This window comes from Lithobates pipiens, unplaced genomic scaffold (genome assembly GCF_037356315.1).
Source record: "Lithobates pipiens isolate NorthernLeopardFrog02 unplaced genomic scaffold, aLitPip1_a1.2 Scaffold_13, whole genome shotgun sequence".
Taxonomy (NCBI): Eukaryota; Metazoa; Chordata; class Amphibia; order Anura; family Ranidae; genus Lithobates; species Lithobates pipiens.
In genome coordinates this window covers 145,142,516-145,163,697 of record NW_027507718.1, presented here as the reverse complement: position 1 = coordinate 145,163,697, position 21,182 = coordinate 145,142,516, and the positions used below count along the sequence as shown (strand labels likewise).

General features: G+C 45.6%; 1 protein-coding gene across 5 annotated transcripts in view; it reads right to left on the bottom strand.

The window, feature by feature from the left end:
• Positions 1 to 21,182, bottom strand: part of PIP5K1C (phosphatidylinositol-4-phosphate 5-kinase type 1 gamma) — a 561,428-nt gene that overhangs the window by 186,780 nt on the left and 353,466 nt on the right. For all 5 annotated transcript variants that reach the window (XR_013272204.1, XM_077475680.1, XM_077475681.1 and 2 more), the window contains one exon: positions 8,964 to 8,996. Coding sequence is in view for 4 of the 5 variants with exons in the window: in XM_077475680.1 (XP_077331806.1) it covers positions 8,964 to 8,996 (33 nt within the window). In the remaining variant the exon portion in view is untranslated. The remainder of the gene's footprint in view (positions 1 to 8,963; positions 8,997 to 21,182) is intronic.

Sequence of the window (21,182 nt, the reverse complement as noted above, 5' to 3'; positions counted from 1 at the left end):
TCACACAGACTGCCACCTGCAGTCTTAGACTCCGAGACCTCCTGTCTCTTTCTCCTGGAGCCATCTCCTACTGGAACCCTCCCAACCTCCTGGCCAGACTTCCTGTCTGCTGGACGGAGCTGTCTCCAAGTCTGAGCACTGATTTCTTTTCCTGGCATGTTTATGAATCCAGCCCAAAGGTGTGTAATTAGTATTCCTGCCAAAATCAGGCATATACTGCTTATATGCACCTGTGACATGGGGTCTCATCGCCACATATCCTTCCCCTCTGTTTCGCACCAGAGGGAGAAATACAAAACGCTTCTTCCTAAAGGGGCACTCCACACACCTCTTTTTCCAGGTACGCTTCTATGTGGACTTCTTCCTAATTTTTGGGAGCTTACATTTCTTCTCACCTCCCCCAGATCTACTCTCCCATGACTCTAGAGGTCCTACTTTGACATCAGTTTCAACTTTACCCAGCACTTTTGGGGTTTCAGGTTCGCTGATACCTGCGTGGTTACCCCTGAGAAACGCTTCATTATTAACAGCACCAATGATTAGCAGATCACACATTTTGAGATCCCAACTTCGGATACCATCAGTGCTTTCTCCCACAGCGTCTCCGGGTACCTTAACCTCTACCTCTTGGCCAGTGACAGAAAGCATTTCCACTACTGCCACGTCCGTTCTGGGCCCTTCCTTTTCATGAGGTCTAGCATGTGAGACAGTATCTGCCCCCTCTACTGACCACTGCTCAGCCACATGTCTCCTCTTCCCCTCCAATGCAACAATGAGCCTCTGCAGGTCAACAATAGTCACACTGTCATCTTGACACATGCTATTACTTAGTTGCTGGGCTGTGGACAACCCATCGCTTGCTAAGACAGTGTCTGAGGAGGGACCACACACAGAGAAGCAGTTACTCTTTATGGGACCTTCCCACAGTTTCACATTGCCCCCTGTTGTCCAACACTCCATCAGCGACTGTTCTTGCACAACACTTTTTTTCACACCAGTTTTCACCATTTCTGTTACCGCTGGTATATCCAATACCTCTGCCTTGTCTAACAGCGCTTCAGAGTGCTTGTCATACACAATCTTTGTATGAAGCAATCCAGCACACTGTGAAACTTTCCACATTAAAACAAAAATTGCATTTAAATATTCAAGCATGAAGAAGTCACGTGGTGACGTAACGCGTAGGGAGTGGCCGTAGGACAAACCGGAACTAACGTAAGACTGGCGGTACACGCCAGATCTCTATCTGTTTGAACTTTCTTTTTAAATGTGAGAGTCTATTGCTTTCTCTTAATAAACTTATTTAGTTATTGAAACCACTACACTATTGGAGTCCCCTCTCTCTCTCCCTTCCCTCCTCCCCACTGTGTTCTCTTTAAGTTTTATACCACGAGGATACAAATGCTGCAGTATTACATACAAGAGGTTGAATTGGCCCTCTAGTGGCAGAAGTCTATACCACTTGGTTATTGTGCACAGAGAAGTAAAGGAGAAGTTTATTTGGATCATCTTTATTTTGCCTGATTATTCCTTCTTTGAGGTGAGAGTTCTGGGAGCCTGATATTTTGGAACATTTGGTCCTGTTCTTTCTCAAGTTTTTTCACCATACACCTACAGTTATTGGTGTATTTATTTATATGAGTTTTCCATTGACTCTTGTTTTTCACATTTATATATATTATCCATTTTTTCAGTGGCACGATTTGCGCAGGACTCTTTATTTTTATTCATTTATGTGATAGTTTGTGTTTACTATTTTTGTCCTGCTGCATTTCTGTATTATTTAGTAGCACTTGCACTTTCTTCATCCCACAGGTTGTTTCATTATACTTTCTAATATTTTCCATTTTTTATGCACATAGATTTATTTCACGTTTAACACTTAGTGGCGCGAGGGTCCATTTTCCACATTCAAGCATTTGTGATTACTGCACAGTACAGTCTGAAATATCCAGCTCCAATCAGCCATACCCCGTGGTACCAGTTCTGCAAACACAGGAGAGGATAGCAGGATATATACTGGCTGTACACTCCATAATGCTAACATTTCATTAAGCATGGAAAAAAAGAGTGGGTTGCGCAAAAACAAAAGAGGAAAAAATTATTAAATATTGCATCTCAGAGGTAAATAAGTGAATATTAACACCAATCTATGCAAAAATAAGTGTAAAAATACAGTGAAAACATCAATATACTTAAACAAAAATTAATATCTGACCGGTCCACTAACTAACGCAGGTGGTCAGAGACTGGGGACATGGTACAGGAGGTGGTCAGAGACTGGGGACATGGTACAGGAGGTGGTCAGAGACTGGGGACATGGTACAGGAGGTGGTCAGAGACTGGGGACATGGTACAGGAGGTGGTCAGAGACTGGCGACATGGTACAGGAGGTGGTCAGAGACTGGCGACATGGTACAGGAGGTGGTCAGAGACTGGCGGCATGGTATAGGAGGTGGTCAGACTGGCGACATGATAAAAGAGATCAGTGTGTTGTCCCCTGTGCAGCCAGTGTGTTGTCCCCCGTGCAGCCAGTGTGTTTGTCCCCCGTGCAGCCAGTGTGTTTGTCCCCCGTGCAGCCAGTGTGTTTGTCCCCCGTGCAGCCAGTGTGTTTGTCCCCCGTGCAGCCAGTGTGTTTGTCCCCCGTGCAGCCAGTGTGTTTGTCCCCCGTGCAGCCAGTGTGTTTGTCCCCCGTGCAGCCAGTGTGTTTGTCCCCCGTGCAGCCAGTGATGCAGCGAAGAGAGAGGAGAGCCGCCCCCGCCATCTGGTTAAATAGAGCGCTGGGAACATCACAGCTTTAATTTCAATAGCTGTGTCTTCCCCCGTCACGCGCCGTCGCATACAGCCCCTCCCCCTTGTCCGGGGAACTGTGATAGACAGATCACCCGTCAAATCTGGAAGGGTAATCTGTCTATCACAGTTCCCCGGACAAGGGGGAGGGGCTGTATGCGACGGGGGAACACACAGCTATTGAAATTAAAGCTGTGATGTTTCCGGCGCTCTACTGAGCCAGGCGGCAGAGGCGGCTCTCCTGCGTTATAGATCTCCCATGATGGGCGGCACCAGGGGAGGTGCTCCGCCCCGCCCCATTTTCGGCTCAATTATCGGCCGTTTTTTCCTTTTGGCAAATTGCCGAAAAGGGCATTTTCGGCCGATATGTTTCGGCGGCCGAAATTTCGGTGCATCCCTAATTTAAAGGAAATGAAAAAGTTCAAACAAACAGTAATCTACTCTCGCAGGGGGTTCCACCATTACTGTATAACCAAACGATAGCCTCCTGGCTTACTCACTGTCAGCTTTGTGCTGTTTTGGTCACAGGCTACACCTGTCTGCTTCAAATGTACACACAGACTGCCACCTGCAGTCTTAGACTCCGAGACCTCCTGTCTCTTTCTCCTGGAGCCATCTCCTACTGGAACCCTCCCAACCTCCTGGCCAGACTTCCTGTCTGCTGGGCGGAGCAGTCTCCAAGTCTGAGCACTGATTTATTTTCCTGGCATGTTTATGAACCCAGCCCAAAGGTGTGTAATTAGTATTCCTGCCAAAATCAGGCATATACTGCTTATATGCACTTGTGACATGGGGTCGCATCTCCACAATATATATATATATATTTACACATACACACATATAGAAATCTACTGCGTCCCTCCACGTGATCCTGTGTGTAGGGTATATACACCCATACACATAGACACATGCCGCATCACAGACTTCCCAAAGGCCGTCCGGCACTACTATATTACTGTTTATACCGTCTCCATGGTGACCTCGCACGCCATCCTCCTAGCTCAGCCCTCCCACTTAGCCTTCACTACTCCTCCCCTCTTTTTCCCTATTTCTTCCCACAAGTAAAATGGCCACGTATAGAGCATGATGAAGGAGCACGCATGCTCTGAAGCGCCGCTCACCTGAGCCCGTTCCCCAGAAGCTAAAGCCACCACGACACAGCGGAGCAGGAAGAAACATCCATCGACTGCGCTCCAACTGCCCGGAAGTGCTAGGAAACCCACAATACCGCCAGCTACTTGTCAGATGATGGACGCTGTAGAGCCTGCTCAATAGTTCCAGAGACCTGTGTCACCCGGGATACACGGATGGATCTATTAATTTATACGTGTCTGTACCCCACTGCTCTATTGTGAGTGTTTTTAATCTACATAATAAATCAGTTTTAATCAAATTGCTGCACTTAGAGGGCACCGTCTCTCTTGTTTTGTTTTGTCTTTCTAGAACTCCTTCTTGCTTTAAGGACTGGCAGCCTACAAGTGCCTAGCATTAGAAAGACGGACTAATGTTTATTTGCATTTGTCAAACACTAACATTTATTATCTAGTCCAGATAATGGACAGTGACTGAAGACTGCAAATTTTCTTAGGGAGAAGGCTTGAAAGCATGTTTGCTGAGCCTGTGGTGTCAGGTCCAACAAAACAGGACATTGTTTACAGATCACAAGCTTGCCAGGTCCCAAAGACCATTGCCTCTGCACTTATGATCTGAAAAACCAGAACAAAGTGAGATATGGCTAGAGCTATCTATAGGCAAGGTAGGCACCGGCCTAGAGGGCACATCAGTCAGGGGCTCTGGCATTTTCCGGCACTGGACTCCACTACTCCCCCTGTCTGTCTGGTGCATGCCATGCTGAGCCTCGCTTAGTGCCAAGCAACACAGTCTCCCTACCTCCACCCCCCACTCACCTGCACATCCCCCACCCACTGTATATCCTGTAAGAGCAGGAAGTAGGCTAAGTCTGCCCCACTTCCGCCCCATGTCCCCCCTGTGCCAGCCCACAACCCTTGTATGCAGCCAATCTGTGCCTGGGAAGGGGGGAGGGCAGGAGAGATTTCAAAGCAGCTAGTGCTCCTGTCATGAGGTCTCCCTGAGCTTCTGAAGACAATGCAGCCTCAGGTGAGTGAACTATCCCTTCTCTCTCTTCCTTCTTCTTGTGCCATAGTCTTCCTACCTTTCATGTACCATAGTGATCCTTTACTTCATGCCTTCCATGTACCATAGTGATCCTTGCTTCCTGCCTTCCATGTGCCATAGTGATCCATCCTTCCTGCCTTCCATGTACTATAGTGATCATTCCTGCCTTCCAGGTGTCAGTGATCCTTCCTGCCTTCTGTGTGCCACAGCGATCCTTCCTTTTGTTTTGGATCCAAACTAGAACTGCTCGGTAGCTTTGTTTCTGCCCCCCTGCCTTCCATGTGCTCTAGTTATCCTCCTTCCCGGTGCCATAATAATACTTCCTGCCTTCCAGGTGCCATAGTGATCCTTCCTGCCTTCCAGGTGCCATAGTGATCCTCCTTGCCTTCCAGGTGCCATAGTGATCCTCCTTGCCTTCCAGGTGCCATAGTGATCCTCCTTGCCTTCCAGGTGCCATAGTGATCCTTCCCTCTCTCCCTAAGGGATGGTTCATACTGCAGTACTCTGGCTCCATCCCGGATTCTTCAGGTCCTTTATAATCCTCTATTATATGCTCTATTTTCAGTGTATACAAAACTAGATGTATTTGAAGTAATTTTCTAAATGATTGTGTTGAGGTTTTCTATGTATCCCTGAGACTCCAGCTTGTAGCACGGCATTCAGGGCCAGTTCACACCATAAAAACGCAGTGTGGAGGCGTTCCAGATGCTTTACAGCATGCAAGTTTTTGACGTGTTCTAGTGCATTTTTGATGCGTTTCTGGAGCAGTCCAATGCATTTTTCTGCCTTTTTTTGTAACCTTAAAGGACCTGTGTGTTTCAGTGTTTTTGATGCATTTTACAGCGTTCCAGTACAGTCCAGTGCAGGAAAAATGCAGCATGTTCTTTTTTTTCTGGAACTGCAAGCATTGGTGTGAACTATGCTATTGAAAACCATATAACTTACTTTCCATGCATTTTTGATGCAGAAAAAAATGCACTGAACTGCATGTGGTGTGAACTGGCCCTCAGCATATTTTATAGGTACAAGAAATCCCAGGTTTTGTTTAACCATGGCCCTTAAGACCCTCCTACGATCATGTTTCGCCACAACCACTTTTCGATGCAGCGCTCTACGCGTGCTGCAGGTCACTGAAGTGTCCCTCATTCTCAAGTTCAAAAGGTATGCATATATATGGGCAGCGCAAAGGGGGTGGGGCACAATGAGGTTTCACCTAGGGTGTCAAAAATCCTTGCACCGACACGATCGGTCATCTGACGGGTGTCTCCCTGGAGGGGAACCCTGCGGCCTGCCTGCTGCACTTGTCGGAACGATCCATTAAAAAGTATAGGAACTCTTTGACTATTCAATTGCTGAATGCAGCGAAGGCCTGCATCCCTTTGTGCTGGAGATCGGAAAACCCACCGGCTATGGCTCTATGGTTCTCTAAAGTGAACGAATTAAGAGATATGGCTGACCTCACAGCGACGCTTCACAATAAGGAGGAGGCCTTTCGTGAGACTTGGAGGCCATGGCAACATTTCACCTACACTGAGGCTTACCTTCGGGTGGTGGCTTTGGATGCCCGTTGAGAGAGGGTCTCTGTTCTCTGGCTTCTGGACCCCCCCCCCTGCGGCTGGGTGGCGCCCACGGTCACTATTCTGCTCTTCTGTGTTAGGTTATTTTGCTTTAGCCTGCCTGGAATCTCTTTTTTGCTTCTTCTACTTGCTCTGTCTCTCTGTTTTGATCTCTCTCCCTTTCTCTCTGGCCCCCCTTCCCCCTGTCTTCCCTTGTAGTCCCTTTCTTTCATAACCCCTTCCCCTTTATTGCTTCACCTCCTCAGTCCTTTTTCTTTCACGGTTAGATTTTGCCGGCTAGTCCATGTAGGATGCAGTGGGTTGTGGGCTCCCCCGGGAATGACTAGTTCTCAATAGTGTAAGCTCTGCCCGCCAGGGGCCCGGCCCTTCGCCCATCTCCCTCCTCTTCCCTTTCTTTATAAAATAACAAAATTTGTGCATCTCACTGTAATGCATGGCCATGTGATGATTACCGCTCACCTGGGTGGGATCAAACTGCCTAATTGGTGTTGGAGGTCTTAGAGGGGAATCTAGCCCCCTGTCCGGGAATGCTTCCATGTTTTGTTTAAGCCTAAGTTGGGGATGGTCTCTATATCTCCCACCCGAGTGTTACCGAGATGTTTATTTTTTGCAATGATGTATGTTTTATCACTGTTGTGCATGCGCCTGTTATTTCTTCTGGCATTCAATAAAGGAATTACAAAAAAAAAATCCTTGCACCAGCCCTGCCAAAAGTATACTCATAATTCACTGCTGGGGCAGGCAGGGTTAATGCTGTTTATCACCATCAAGACAGCAGGGAGTCCAAGGATATCCTAAGGACTGACAAGTGTGTGCAGCTGGGTAAAAACGTGAAGCAGGGTTCTGTGTGATCCTGAAAATTACATGTACAGTGCAATCAGCCATGAAAAGGATGCACACCCATGCAGTGAGTTAGAAAAAAAAATTAACCCAAACTTAAATATGACGTTGCATTCCACCTGCAACCAGACTGGGACTAACCATGTCGCTGCCATTATTTTAGTGTTAACACCCTAGCACGACAGTAAACGGCCCACTAAAACACCCACGCTTCCTGGGAAAGGGCAAGACTGACTTACCGCTCTAAACCTGTGCCACTCAGCAGTGAGATTAGTTATGATGCAGGGAACATACTCTTATCCACAAAGACATCCCACCTATTGGAGATACATCCACAGCAGTCTTAGGGACAGGGTTCCATCAGAAGTGTGAACCCAAGCCCTGGATCTGTAAAATACTTTCCAACTAAACTCCACAATACACCAAAGATGTCTAGGAGAAATTATCTAACACAAAGTCCAGTGCAAAATGCCAGGATCACCAGGTGGACAAAAAAACAAAAACATGAAAGCTTGAAAAGAGGAATTAAAGTGTTTAATCCCAAACAAAAACAAAAAAACCTGATCCTGTTCCCTTAAAGCATGTTGTACAGCACAGCGCTTGTGCTGTGTAATTTTGCCCCCCATATACCCTAAAATACTTGGCTGGTCCTGCCTGGCTATACCCTCCCCTCTGCAAACAGACCACGATAATCACGGCTGCTGAGCCCCTAATACCGTGGTCTATTTGCGCAATTCCATCAGCCGCAACTCTCCTGACTGTAGCTCTCCCTGTGTCTGTATCCTCTGTCCTCCTCCCCCCTCCCTGCTTGTACCAGTGCCCCCCCCCACTCCTGCTGATAACAAATCTGATATTAAATGGTGCCATCTGCTCTGTACCATTATAAATTTCCCTGTGCCGGTCTTCTGTAAAACAAAAATCTGTAGGAGTTCCGCTCCCACCGCTCAGCTGACACGTGGCTCTCCTCCTCTCTCCCCCTCCTCCTCGGCTGACATCAGCAGGAGCGGCTGTTTAACAAAGTAAATGTTTAGTTTTAAAAAGTGTGTTTAAGTAAATGCTAGTAAATAGAGTAATCCTGTGTTCACTGTAAATACCAAATCAAATCATGTGCAAGGGAAGGTATAAAAAAACTGGACATGACTGAGTATGCAAAATGAGCACGCTTCCAGCTTTTTCACCATCACTTTGCAAAGTGAACATGAACTTTCCCAAGTTAATTTCAACTTGCTAGGTAAACAGCTGCTTTAACTTAGTATATTGACCCTAAAGATTCTTTGATACGAGACACATTTGGATAAATTTATAAAGCAGTGAATGTGACATTTATCAATACCCACAGGTGTATCTTTCTGGTGCATGGGTTTTAAATGACAGTTATTGATTAACTTGAAGTGAATGTTTGGTGAATGGGCTCTTCACGTGCCCGAACAAAAAAAAAATTGCCCCTATGCAAACAAATTTATCATAATTTTGCAGCATGTAAGAATGAATTGGTTGCTGTAATGTTGGACAAACTTTCATAAACGAGCCACCAGCAATAACAAATCTATAAAATTTACAAAGCACAGACTGCACACTTCAAAAGAACCACAATTCCTTGTTGCACAGAACAGCACCTACCGTGTATCATATCCTGATGAGTGAGTACGCCTCCTGTGAACAGATAGAAGTAAATTTATGCTTAATAGTCAACTTCTAGATAATTTATCACAGGTTATATTAAACATGTTGAAACATATATGCAAACCCATTTTCTGTCATACTAGAAGAATTCTGAAATGTATTAGTGATTATTACCAAGCTTTCCATGTAAGCATGGGTTGGTCCTACCAAATACTCAATTCTTAACAAATGCTATTTACACAAAGTACATACAGTTTTAAAGTGGATCTTTTCAAATAGTTTTTATTGAAAAGAGATTTAGCCAACAATAATGTACCAGGTTGTACAAATGAATATCAAACAACTATGTTGCAGTGGGGATTAACAAAGCCATCGTATCTGATCATACCACGACTAACCAATATTAGAGTGACTGTCCACAACCAACTCCACCCTGAGAGGTAAGATGGAGATGTGCGAAAAGTTGGGGTGATCCATTCACTATAGGTATTCTAAAGAGGATATAAAAAGTAAAAAAAACTGCTCTAGTATATACTAAAAACCCTAAACAGTATACTCAAAGCAGCAATTCTGTGTACAACACAAACAGTAGATGTAAAAATAAAGAGTCATGCTATTGTTAAATAATTCATACATAATCAATACATCAATAAGCAAAACATTTATAAAGCGCCATAGTGCTTAGATCCATGAAGGAATTAAAATTAAGTGGAAAACTGTCCATAATCAGGTGAATAATAAAAATGATCTATTTGGGGAACAAGTCCATCTTCCAACACCAAAATGCTGTGAATCCACCACCAGCTGAAGAGACTTGAGGGTGAATCTCCCTAAGGTTTGGTTCACACTTAAATCGGCCGTGTATCACACAGCAACGCTGTCCGTCCCTGATCTTGGTTTTAGGGATGAATCGGGGCAGAATCTTTGCCTGAATTTGGCCCTGAAATGGAGGCAAAGATGCACTGTGCAGTGCGCTCCACAGCCACCCTCCAGAGACGTGAACCGGCTCCATAGAGAGCTGGTCATATTCTCCTGCTATGCAAATTGGATGCGGGGAAAACAATCACCACGTTTCAGACCGCCGACCCGTCCTCCATCCCACAAACAGCGGGGACTGGACGTATCTAATCAAGGGGTTCCAGACCTTTTCAAAGTGAAGTGCCTTGTTACGAAGGCCGGTAGTGAATTTTTCATTGATCATGATGCAGGAGATTTTATTTTTGGCCAACACTAGATTAATCAGGAGATTTCCATGCTTGCACTATGGTAACTTTGACTGCCAGAAAAAAAAAGTGAGAGTCCTGTGATGTTTGGGTAACTCACTCAATATATACCAGAAAATAATACCATCTAAATGTTTTTGGGAATAATCAGCCTGGTCACCGAGTATACCAAATTAAATATTCTTGTCCAAAACATATTTTTGGGCATGTCCACCAAATACGGAACATATTGTCCACCTGGCCACACCCCCTGAAGCATAGGGGCAATACATTGGGGTATAGTTTGGCTGTGTCTTGAAACAAGATACCATCAAGACAATGCTTTATAATTTGCCTCCACCAGGGAAGTGTTAAGTATTCCTTTGTGCACCATTGCTATGCAAACTAGCTCATTATGCCTTTGTCTTGCAGGTTTTTTTTTTTTCTGTGGGTTTACACCTCATTTGCATGTTATTGCAAAGACTGCAATATTACTTTTAAATCCAGACCCTATATCATTTATAAATACGTTGAATAGTAAGGGTTCCAGCACTAAACCTTGGGGTAACACCACTGATAATGTCACAGATCAGCTGCGGAGCTGATCTGTGTCTCACCTTTACTGCAGTGGGTCGGCTGGCATCTGTTGTCCACTGTCTGGTGTTCAGCTCTGTGCACACTCCAGCTATGGGTGTCGTCGCCCTTCACTTGTTGCCTAATATATGATTCCTTCCTGCTACTTCCTGTCCAGCCCTCATGTGCTTTCCTATTTAAACCCCTTTCAAACCTGCTACTGGTTGCTTGAGCAACGTTTGTTCCTAAGCTCCCCTGTGTAACCTGTTGTACCTGTCTTCTCGTGATCTGATCTTCTGTGTACCGACCCGGCTTGTACTGATTACATTGTCTGAAGCCCGCCCTGACCTTGGCTCACTACCTGGCTTTCCTTGCTTCATCCATCCATCCTTGTCTACAGTGTCTTCGGGTACTTCCCTAGCGAGCGGGGTGAACCCGGGGGTCGTGACCTGGGGTCAGCACGCAGCTAAGTCCAAACCTTCGTGAGAGGGTCACTGGCGGAACACCGGCTGACTCTTTGATTCCACGCCCTGGGGGATCCCGTGTCACCTGCTCGCCTGAGGGTTCGCTGTAAGTAGTACCGTGACAGATAACCTTAGACCAGGGGTGTCCAAACTTTTTTCAAAGAGGGCCAGATTCGATGAAGTGAACATGTGTGAGGGCCGACCATTTTGCCTGACATTCTTTGAACCATTAAAATTCGGTCATTCGAGCACTCATACCTGGCCCAACAAAAATTCTTGTGCCTTTGTCGCGCTCGTTTGCCCGACACACAGACGCATGCTCTGTTCTTTAGGGGTACCGTTAAGTCTTAATGGTACCCCACACATTGGAAACATGGGGTGCTTTTGGTGCAGCGCAATTAAAAAAAAAAAAAAAGCTCTGGGACTTCTTTCCCTGCATTTTTGTGGGTATGGAAGCCCATTGAAATGCATGGGCTGCCCTACACACAGCATGCAGCCATGCAGATGTGAGCCAAGGGCTTATTGGAGGGGCAGTAAAACTACATGGTTGAGCTGTTTTTACCACCCCCAACTTCTCCCCCTTTAGCTGCAGAGGGAGCAGCTGGGGGTGTACACATGCTGTGGCTGCAGCTGGAGGTATGCTCAGGGTGAATGGGCCTGCACTGCAACTACCCCGCAAATGTGTGGACTGCACAGTTGCGGTATAGTGATGCTACATTTACGGGCTTAAAACAGGTGGTGAGGAGGCAACATAATGCCTCTTTACCACCTTTCAAATGCCTCTAAAAAGCGATCTGTATATGGATTGCTTTTCAGAGGAGCAGCAATCCTGGCTGCTATCACACACACAAGCACCACAAAAGCAGTTCTGATGGTACAAGAATGGGGGGGGGGTCTGGATTAAAAGTAACACACATGCATACACATACACACAGACATACACACATACAGACACATGCATATACTTACATACATACAGACACATGCACACACACACATACAGACACATGCACACACGTACGTACATACATACATACATACATACAGGCACATACATACATACAGACATACATACACACACACACACACACACACACACATACATGCACACAGATGCATACAGACACACATACAGACACACATACATGCACACACATACAGACAGACATACACGCACATACATACAGACACACATGCACATACGCATACATACATACAGACATACATGGACACACACACACATGCAATCATACATGCACAGACACACACACACATGCACACACACACACACACACACACACAGACACACATGCACATACAGACACACATACACACACACACACATACATACAGACAGACATGCACACACATATAGACACACATGCATACACATACATACAGACATGCACACACATGCACAGACACACATACATACAGACACACATACATACAGATACACATGCACACACACACATACATACATACATACATACATACAGACACACATGCACACACATGCATACAAACATGCACACACATACATACAGACACACATGCACACACATGCATACAAACATGCACACACATACATACATACAGACATGCACACACACACATACAGACAGACATGCACACACACACATACAGACAGACATGCACACACACATACAGACACACATGCACATACATACAGACACACATGCACATACATACAGACACACATGCACATACATACAGACACACATGCACATACATACAGACACACATGCACATACATACAGACAGACATGCACACATATACATACAGACACACATGCACACATACAGACACACATGCACACATACAGACACACATGCACACACATACATACATACAGACACACATGCACACACATACATACATACAGACACACATGCACACACACACACACACACATAAATGAAGCCTTTTTAAAACGAATCTAGCTTGTAGTACAGTACCTTTCCATTCCATTTCCTCATTCAGCCGGGTACTGCACTGTAGGGGGAAGCAGAGAGCACAGCACACTCCTCTGCACTTTACTTTCACTTTTGAAGCCGACGGAGCTTCACACAGTGCCGGGGATCGGCTCATTTGACAGCCCTGATCCCGCAGCACACCAGGCGGGCCGTTCAAAACCGGACTGCGGGCCGCGATTGGCCCGCGGGCCGGACTTTGGACATGCCTGCCTTAGACCATTCAGTGTACGAATCATTAACTGCTACTCTCTGAATATGGTCTTTTAGCCAGTTTCCTATTAATTTCAAAACTGTTTTTTACAAGCCTGTAGACTTACCTTACACATTAGCTATGTGTGGAGAACTGTGTCAAACGCTTTTGCAAAATCCAAGCTCACAGCGCTTCACTTTTTCCACATTTTGTTACATTACAGCCTTATTCCAAAATTGATTAAATTCATTATTTTCCTAAAAATTCTACAAAAAATACCCCATAATGACAATAAAGATGTTTGATTGAAATCTTTGCAAATTTATTAAGAAAAAAAACAAGCATGTACATAAGCATTCACAGCATTTGCTCAATACTTTGTTGAAACAACTTTGACACAATTACAGCCTCAAGTCTTTTTGAGTATGATGCTACAAAGTTGGCACACCTATTTTTGGCCAGTTTCTCCCATTCTTCTTTGCAGGACCTCTCAAGCTCCATCAGGTTGGATGGGGGGGCATTGGTACACAGCCATTTTCAAATCTCTCTAGAGATGTTCAATCGGGTTCAAGTCTGGGCCACTCAAGGACATTCATAGAGTTGTCCCGTAGCCACACCTTTGTTATCTTGGCTATGTGATTAGGGTCGTTGTTCTGTTGGAAGAGGAGCCCTCGCCACAGTCTGAGATCCAGAGAACTCTGGAGCAGTTTTTTTTTAATCATGAATGTCTCTGTACATTGCTGCATTCATCTTTCTCTTGATCCTGACTAGTCATCCAGTTCCTGCCACTAAAAAACATCCCCACAGCATGATGCTGCCACCACCATGCTTCAATGTAGGGATGGTATTGGCCAGATGATGAGCGGTGCCTGGTTTCCTCCAGAAATTACACTTGCCATTCAGGCCAAAGAGTTCAATCTTTATTTCATCAGACCAGATCATTTTGTTTCTCATGGTCTGAGTGTCCTTCAGGTGCCTTTCGGCAAACTCCAGGTGGGCTGTCATGTGACTTTTAGTGAGGAGTGGCTTCCGTCTGGCCACTCTAACATAAAGGCCTGATTGGTGGAGTGCTGCATAGATGGTTGTTGTTCTTGAAAGTTCTCCTCTCTCCACTGAGAAAATCTGGGGCTCTGTCAGAGTGACCATCGGGTTCTTGGTCACCTTCCTGACTAAGACCCTTCTGCCCACTCTAATAAGAGTCCTCGTGGTTCCAAATGTCTTCCATTTACAGATGATGAAGCTTTCAAACATACTTTGTTCACGTTGTCATGATGGGGTATTATTTGTAGAATTGTGAGGAAAATAATGAATTTATTATGTCCAGCTTCCCCAGACCCTCTTATGTGTAAATCATCCTGTGTCCTTTAGGGGCACAGGGTGCCCACTATGATCTGTGCTAGTCAGACTCAATATTGTATATATGTATATAATATGTGTTGTCTCATGCTATTGTGGACTCTTTGCTGTGATTGTTTGGTGTGTCGTTGTATTCCATTGTGTCTGTCTGCTGGGAAGAAATGGATATTACGGGATGGATGTATATGTTAGGGGGGGATTTCTCCAACAGCTCTCCCTGATAGGACCGTTTACTGATGAGAAGTTTGAATACACCTGACCTGTGTGTCTATTGTGATTGGACAGTTTACCCCGCCCTGAATCCAAGGGTGGGGGGAGTGTCTCGGGGTTGGATATCTGTGGCAACATGTGCTGGAATAAATCAGTTTGTTGTTGTTCACCCTACACTGTGTTACGACTGGTTTCTGGGTTGGCTAAAGGGTCTTGGATATTGCTGGTTCTGGACAAAGGAAGCATTTACGGCAGACATAGACCTGTTGAGGACAGGAGTTTGTCACAACTCCATTTTGGAATAAGGCTGTAACATAAAATGTGGTATAACTGAAGTACTGTGAACACTTTCCGGATGCACTGTACTACGCCCACAGACACTCCTTTGCCTTAAGGCCGCGTACACACGGGCGGATTGTCTGCCCAACTAAGTTCGGCAGACAATCCGACAGACAGTCCGTTCAAAATTTGCATGAACGGACTTGACCACACACGATGAGCAGACAGTCTGCTGAAAGCGTGCGTGATGACGTGTACAGCACGTACGACGGGACTAGAAAAACGACGTCCTATACACTGCAATGCAACCTTCGGCCGTGTAAACCCTTTCTGAGCATGCGCCATACTTAGTCCGTCCAACTTGCCTACACACGAGCGGACTGTCCGCTGAAACCAAGTTTGGACGGACAAAACCAAGTTTGAACGGACTGTTTTACGGAAATTCCGTAAGACTTTGTTCGTCAGACTGTCCGCTGAAAAAGTCCGCTGAAGCCCACACACGAGCGGATTGTCCGCTACAACACTGTTCAGCGGACTAAGTTGGACAGACAATCCGCCCGTGTGTACGCGGCCTTAGTTTGACTTACTTCCTCATAAAAAGAAATAAGATTTGTTTGACAACTTCTGTCTTTCATGAATTCATGCTATTACTTAAAATATTTTTCCAGCAAAAATGCATCTCTGAGGTCTTTTAACCACTTAAGGACCGCCGCATGCCAATGTACGTCATTGCAATGGCATGTACAGGCACAAGCACGTACATGTACGTGCTTGGCTTCCAGCGGGTGGGGGGTCCGATCGGACCCCCTCCCGCTGGATGCGGAGGTCCGGTTCGCTTCAGGAGCGATCCGGGATGAGGGGATGGCCGTTGGTTTCTGGCCATCCCCTCTCGATCGCTCCTGGCCAATGAGAAACTTCCTCCCCTGTGTAAGTGTAAACACAGGAAGGAGGAAGTGATGTCACACTCCTCGTGTCGGTCTTTTTGACCGGACGGCGAGGAGTGAAGACATCCAAGTAAGTGCACCAACACTACACTGACACATAGGTACACATAGGCACACAAATAACCCCTGTCACCCCCCGATCACCCCCCCGATCGGCCCCCGCCCCCCCCCGTCACAGTGTCACTGATTGCAGTGGTCATTTATTTACTGATCACTGCATTTAGTGTCAGTTGTGACTGTAAAAAGTGTCAGGGCAGCTAGTGTTAGGTCCAGGGTAGCCCCTTACCCCCCCCAATAAAGGTTTAACCCCTTGATTGCCCTCCCAGTTAACCCTTTCACCCCCTTTTACCAGTGTCACTAAGCGATCGTTTTTCTGATCGCTGCATTAGTGTCACTGGTCCCACTAGGAAGCTAGTTTTTTTTTTCCAGGTTTTTATAGCGTTAGGTACCCCGATATATAACCTAATAAAGGTTTTAACCCCTTGATTGCCCCTAGAGTTAACCCTTTCACCAGCGATCGCTGTACAAGTGTCACTGGTGACGCTGGTTAGCCAGTTAGTTATTTAGTTATTTAGGTTCCCCATCAGGTTTTTATATAGCGTCAGGTACCCCCATATAAGTACCCAATAAAGGTTTTAACCCCCTGATTGCCCTTAGTTAATCCTTTCACCAGTGATCACCGTATAAGTGTTACGGGTGACGCTGGTTAGGTAGTTCGCTTTTTATAGCATCAGGGCACCCGCCATTTATTACCTAATAAAGGTTTAACCCCCTGATCACCCGGCGGGTGATATCAATTCGGTTTTAGGGTCAGATAGGGTCTGCGTTGCCCCAGGCAGCCCTAGGTTAGTGCCAGTACCGCTAACACCCACGCGCAAAGCATACACCTCCCTTAGTGGTATAGAATCTGAACAGATCAATATCTGATCTGATCAGATCAGATCTATACTAGCGTGCCCAGCAGTTTAGGGTTCTAAAAAAACGCATTGTTAGCAGGATCAATCCAGATACCTGCTAGCACCTGCGTTTTGCCCCTCCGCCCAGCCCAGCCCACCCAAGTGCAGTATCGATCGATCACTGTCACTTACAAAACACAACATAACTGCAGCGTTCGCAGAGTCAGGCTTGATCCCTGCGATCGCTAACAGTTTTTTTGTAGCGTTTTGATACAGTCGCTGACAGGCTAGGTGCTTTTTTACCTGTGAGTCTCACTAGTGTACCCCTAAATTTAGAGCTCAAAATGGCAAAGCGAAGGTACACTAGTGAAGAGGCCTACACGTTTCTGAGCATGACAGATAGTGAAGAGGAAGACACTGATCTGTCAGATTCAGGCTCAGAATACGAACCTGTAGAGGACAGCGGCTCCATGACAGATAGCTCTGACGACGAAGATGAGGTCCCTGCTAACGTCAGGCGTACCCGACCCCGATCTTCTGATGTTGTTGAGGTGCAGGAACCACAAGTCCCTCGTATGGAGTATAGAGCCAGTACTAGCGCCGCTCATCCTTTTGGTGAACTGGCAAGCACCAGCGGCCTAGTACACCCTGGACGTACATCCAGCACTGCAGTATCACGTGGTGACGTGGCGAGTCCCATAAGTGCAGTTCAAGCTGGCGAGGTGGCAAGCACAAGTAGTGTCCCACTGCCACCAAGAAGAAGACGAAGGCAGGCCCGTCGTTCCCATAGTGCCCTTCCTGCAGAATTCGCCAATCCTGATTGGGTGCCCACCACTTCTGCAGAACCCGTACTTCCCCCATTCACTGCCCAACCCGGTATTCAGGTGGATACAGATGATTTTACCACTTGATTTTTATTCTCTGTATTTCACGGAAGATCTCTATAGATCTATTGTGGACCAAACCAATTTATATGCTGGTCAACACATCGCCGCTAATCCCCAGTTGCCTTCCCTTGCCAGAGATTGGAAACCAGTTACGGTTTCCAAATTTAAGACCTTTCTGGGCCTTTCCCTCAACATGGGCACACATAAATTCATGACGTTGCGGGCTCATTGGTCCACGCATCCGACTGACCACATGCCCGTGTTCTCTAACTCCATGTCCAGGAAACGATACGAGCAGATCTTGCGGTTCATGCACTTCAGTGACAATGAACTTTGTCATCATCGTGGAGACCCTGAATACGATCGGCTCTACAAAATTCGGCCCCTCATAAACCACTTCAACCAACATTTTGCAGACTTGTTTACTGCCCATCAAGTTGTCTGCGTTGATGAGTCCCTGATTAAGTTTACTGGTCGCTTGTCATTCAAACAGTACATTCCCAACAAGCGTACCAGATATGGGGTCAAGCTCTATAAGTGCTGTGACAGGGCCACAGGCTAATGCATGGAGCTTTATGGTTTATGAGGGTAAAGATAGTTACATAGAGCCGGAGAACTGCCCTGACTACATAGGAAGCGCTGGCAAGATAGTGTGGAACTTGGTGTCACCTTTATTCGGAAAGGGGTACCACTCTACGTGGACAATTATTATACCAGCGTGCCACTGTTTAGTCACTTGTTTGATCATCAGATTGGAGCATGTGGCACCGTGCGACCTAATCACCGGGGCTTTCCCCAGCAGCTTGTAGATTCCCGTCTTAGGCTGGGGGAGAGAGCCTGCTATCGGTGTAATAATTTGCTCGCTATGAAGTGGAGGGATAATAAGAATGTTTTCGTTCTTACCTCCCTTCATGCAGACACGACTGTCCAAATTTCTACGGCGTCTGGTATTGTGGAGAAACCCCTCTGTGTCCACGAATATAATAAAAATATGGGAGGGGTGGACCTCAATGACCAGTTGTTGGCGCCGTATCTAGTTTCCCGTAAGGCCAGACGCTGGTACAAAAAAGTGTCTGCTTACTTATTTCAATTGGCTTTGCTGAATGCTTTTGTGCTATACAAAGCTTCAGGCGGGACTTTAACCTTTCTTTTCTTCCAAAGAGAGGTTGTCACAGAGCTTCTGTATCCAGACGGTTCTGCACCTCACCATTCCCAACCAAATGCAGTAAGCCGGCTGCATGAGAGGCATTATTCTTATGCCATCCCGAGTACCCCTACCCAACGAGCCCCCCAAAAAAGATGTCGCGTCTGTACCAAGCGCGGATATAGGCGTGACACCCGTTGTTATTGTCCACGCTGTCCTGGCAATCCTGGTCTTTGCCTTGGTGAGTGTTTTGAACGCTACCATGAACTATTGAAGTATTAGCGTAGGGTACAGCATTTCACAGGCAAGGCACACTAACACAGGGTCTCCCAAGATGCCATTGCATTTTGAGAGACCCGAAATGTTACAGTTGTTACAGTTTACAGTTAAAAAAAAAAGTGTATAAAAAAAAAAGTAAAATAAAAAAACCAAAAAAAATATAAAATATAAAAACCAAAAATAGTTGTCGTTTTATTGTTCTCTCTCTCTTCTCTCTAATTTTTAATACTTTACTGTGTTTGTGGGAAGAAAAGGACACAAATTTCGTTTGGGTGCAATATTGCATGACCGCGCAATTACCAGTTAAAGCAGCGCAGTGCGAAATTGTAAAAAGACCTTTGGTCCTTAGGCTGTTTATTGGTCCGGGGCTGAAGTGGTTAATAAACTCTCCGGTATCTTTCCAATTACAGAAGTTAAACTAATAGGTCTATAGTTAATTGGTAAAGACTTTGATCTCGTTTAATTAGTAATCTAGAGATAAGGCACCATTTACCTTGTTCAGAGCTTTCCCCTGGTTTTGGGGACAAAAAAAGATCCTATTGGTTCTACACCATTAAAACTCTGTACAAGGTAAATGGTACATTGTCTCTAGATTACCAATTAAACCTTCTTTTATGGTTTTGGTATAACTAATTAGGGCCACGAAGTTAATAAATTTACATGTGGATTTACCTTTCAGACTCCTTATCCTCTCCCTATGGTTGCATATATGCCCTCTAAACTCAGGCTTCAGTCCAGGAATCAGGATTTTTCAATGAACTCAAGCACTACTGTGAATGAAAGCATCTGGTAGGCATGCATTCTCAGCTCATTATCAATATATATTTCTTGTAAATTTTATATATATATATATATATATATATTTCATTGTTCATGATATATTTATGTAATGTTTTTTGACATGATTGTCTCAATAATTTCTATGTATTGTTTGTTTCTTTTGTAGTATAACTTAATGCGCCACTTTCAAAAGCTCCTGAGGAAGCTCTTATGAGCGAAACACAAAGCGTAAAAGGTGGTTGCACATGTTGTATGAATATCATGCTTTTGAATGTTTGTTGTACGCCTTACACAATGAACTCCACAGAGTTCCTTCCTTCCGTTCGTCCGGGCATTCCTATAGCTCTCACATTATTTCTCCTCATTCTATTCTCTAAATCTTCTAAACGAGAAGTGTGTTGTGAAAGCAGGTGATTATATTGTGAGGTCTGTCTGCATGGGCTGCATGTCATCTTCTATGGAGCTCACTCTCCCATGTAGTGCAGATGTCCCCTCTCTCAGCTTTTGGGTGTCTTGGCACAGGAAAGTAATTTCTGTTTTAACCCCTTTAATTTCAGCAGTGAGAGCAGCTATAGAAATGTTGCAGGTATTCACTGCCGTGAAAATGTCCTGCAGCGTGGGTTAGCCTTCAATGTTAGGGCTAGTGGGGGTATGGGGCCTAGCAGGGACATCCCCTGGAGTACTCACTGCTTCCTATGCAAATCCGACGCCGTTGGTGTCTTCCAGTGGTACTGTATCATCAGCTTCTGATATACCCCCAGATAAGTCCTCCGAGTTACTGGAAGCGGCTGCTGGGTCTGCGGAGAGTGGCATGTCTCTCAGCTGTCTCTTTCAGCTGTCTCTCTGTGTATCTCTTTAGCAGAGAGCTGTGCAAGGGCGCCATTTTGGCCCATGAGTTCCATGTACCTGGATGAATTTTGCCGTTTTGATGCGGACATCGGGAGCGTAGCAGCCAAAAAACTTTACTATTAGGCTCAGGGGACCTTCCGATCACCGGTGGGCTGTATATGGAGC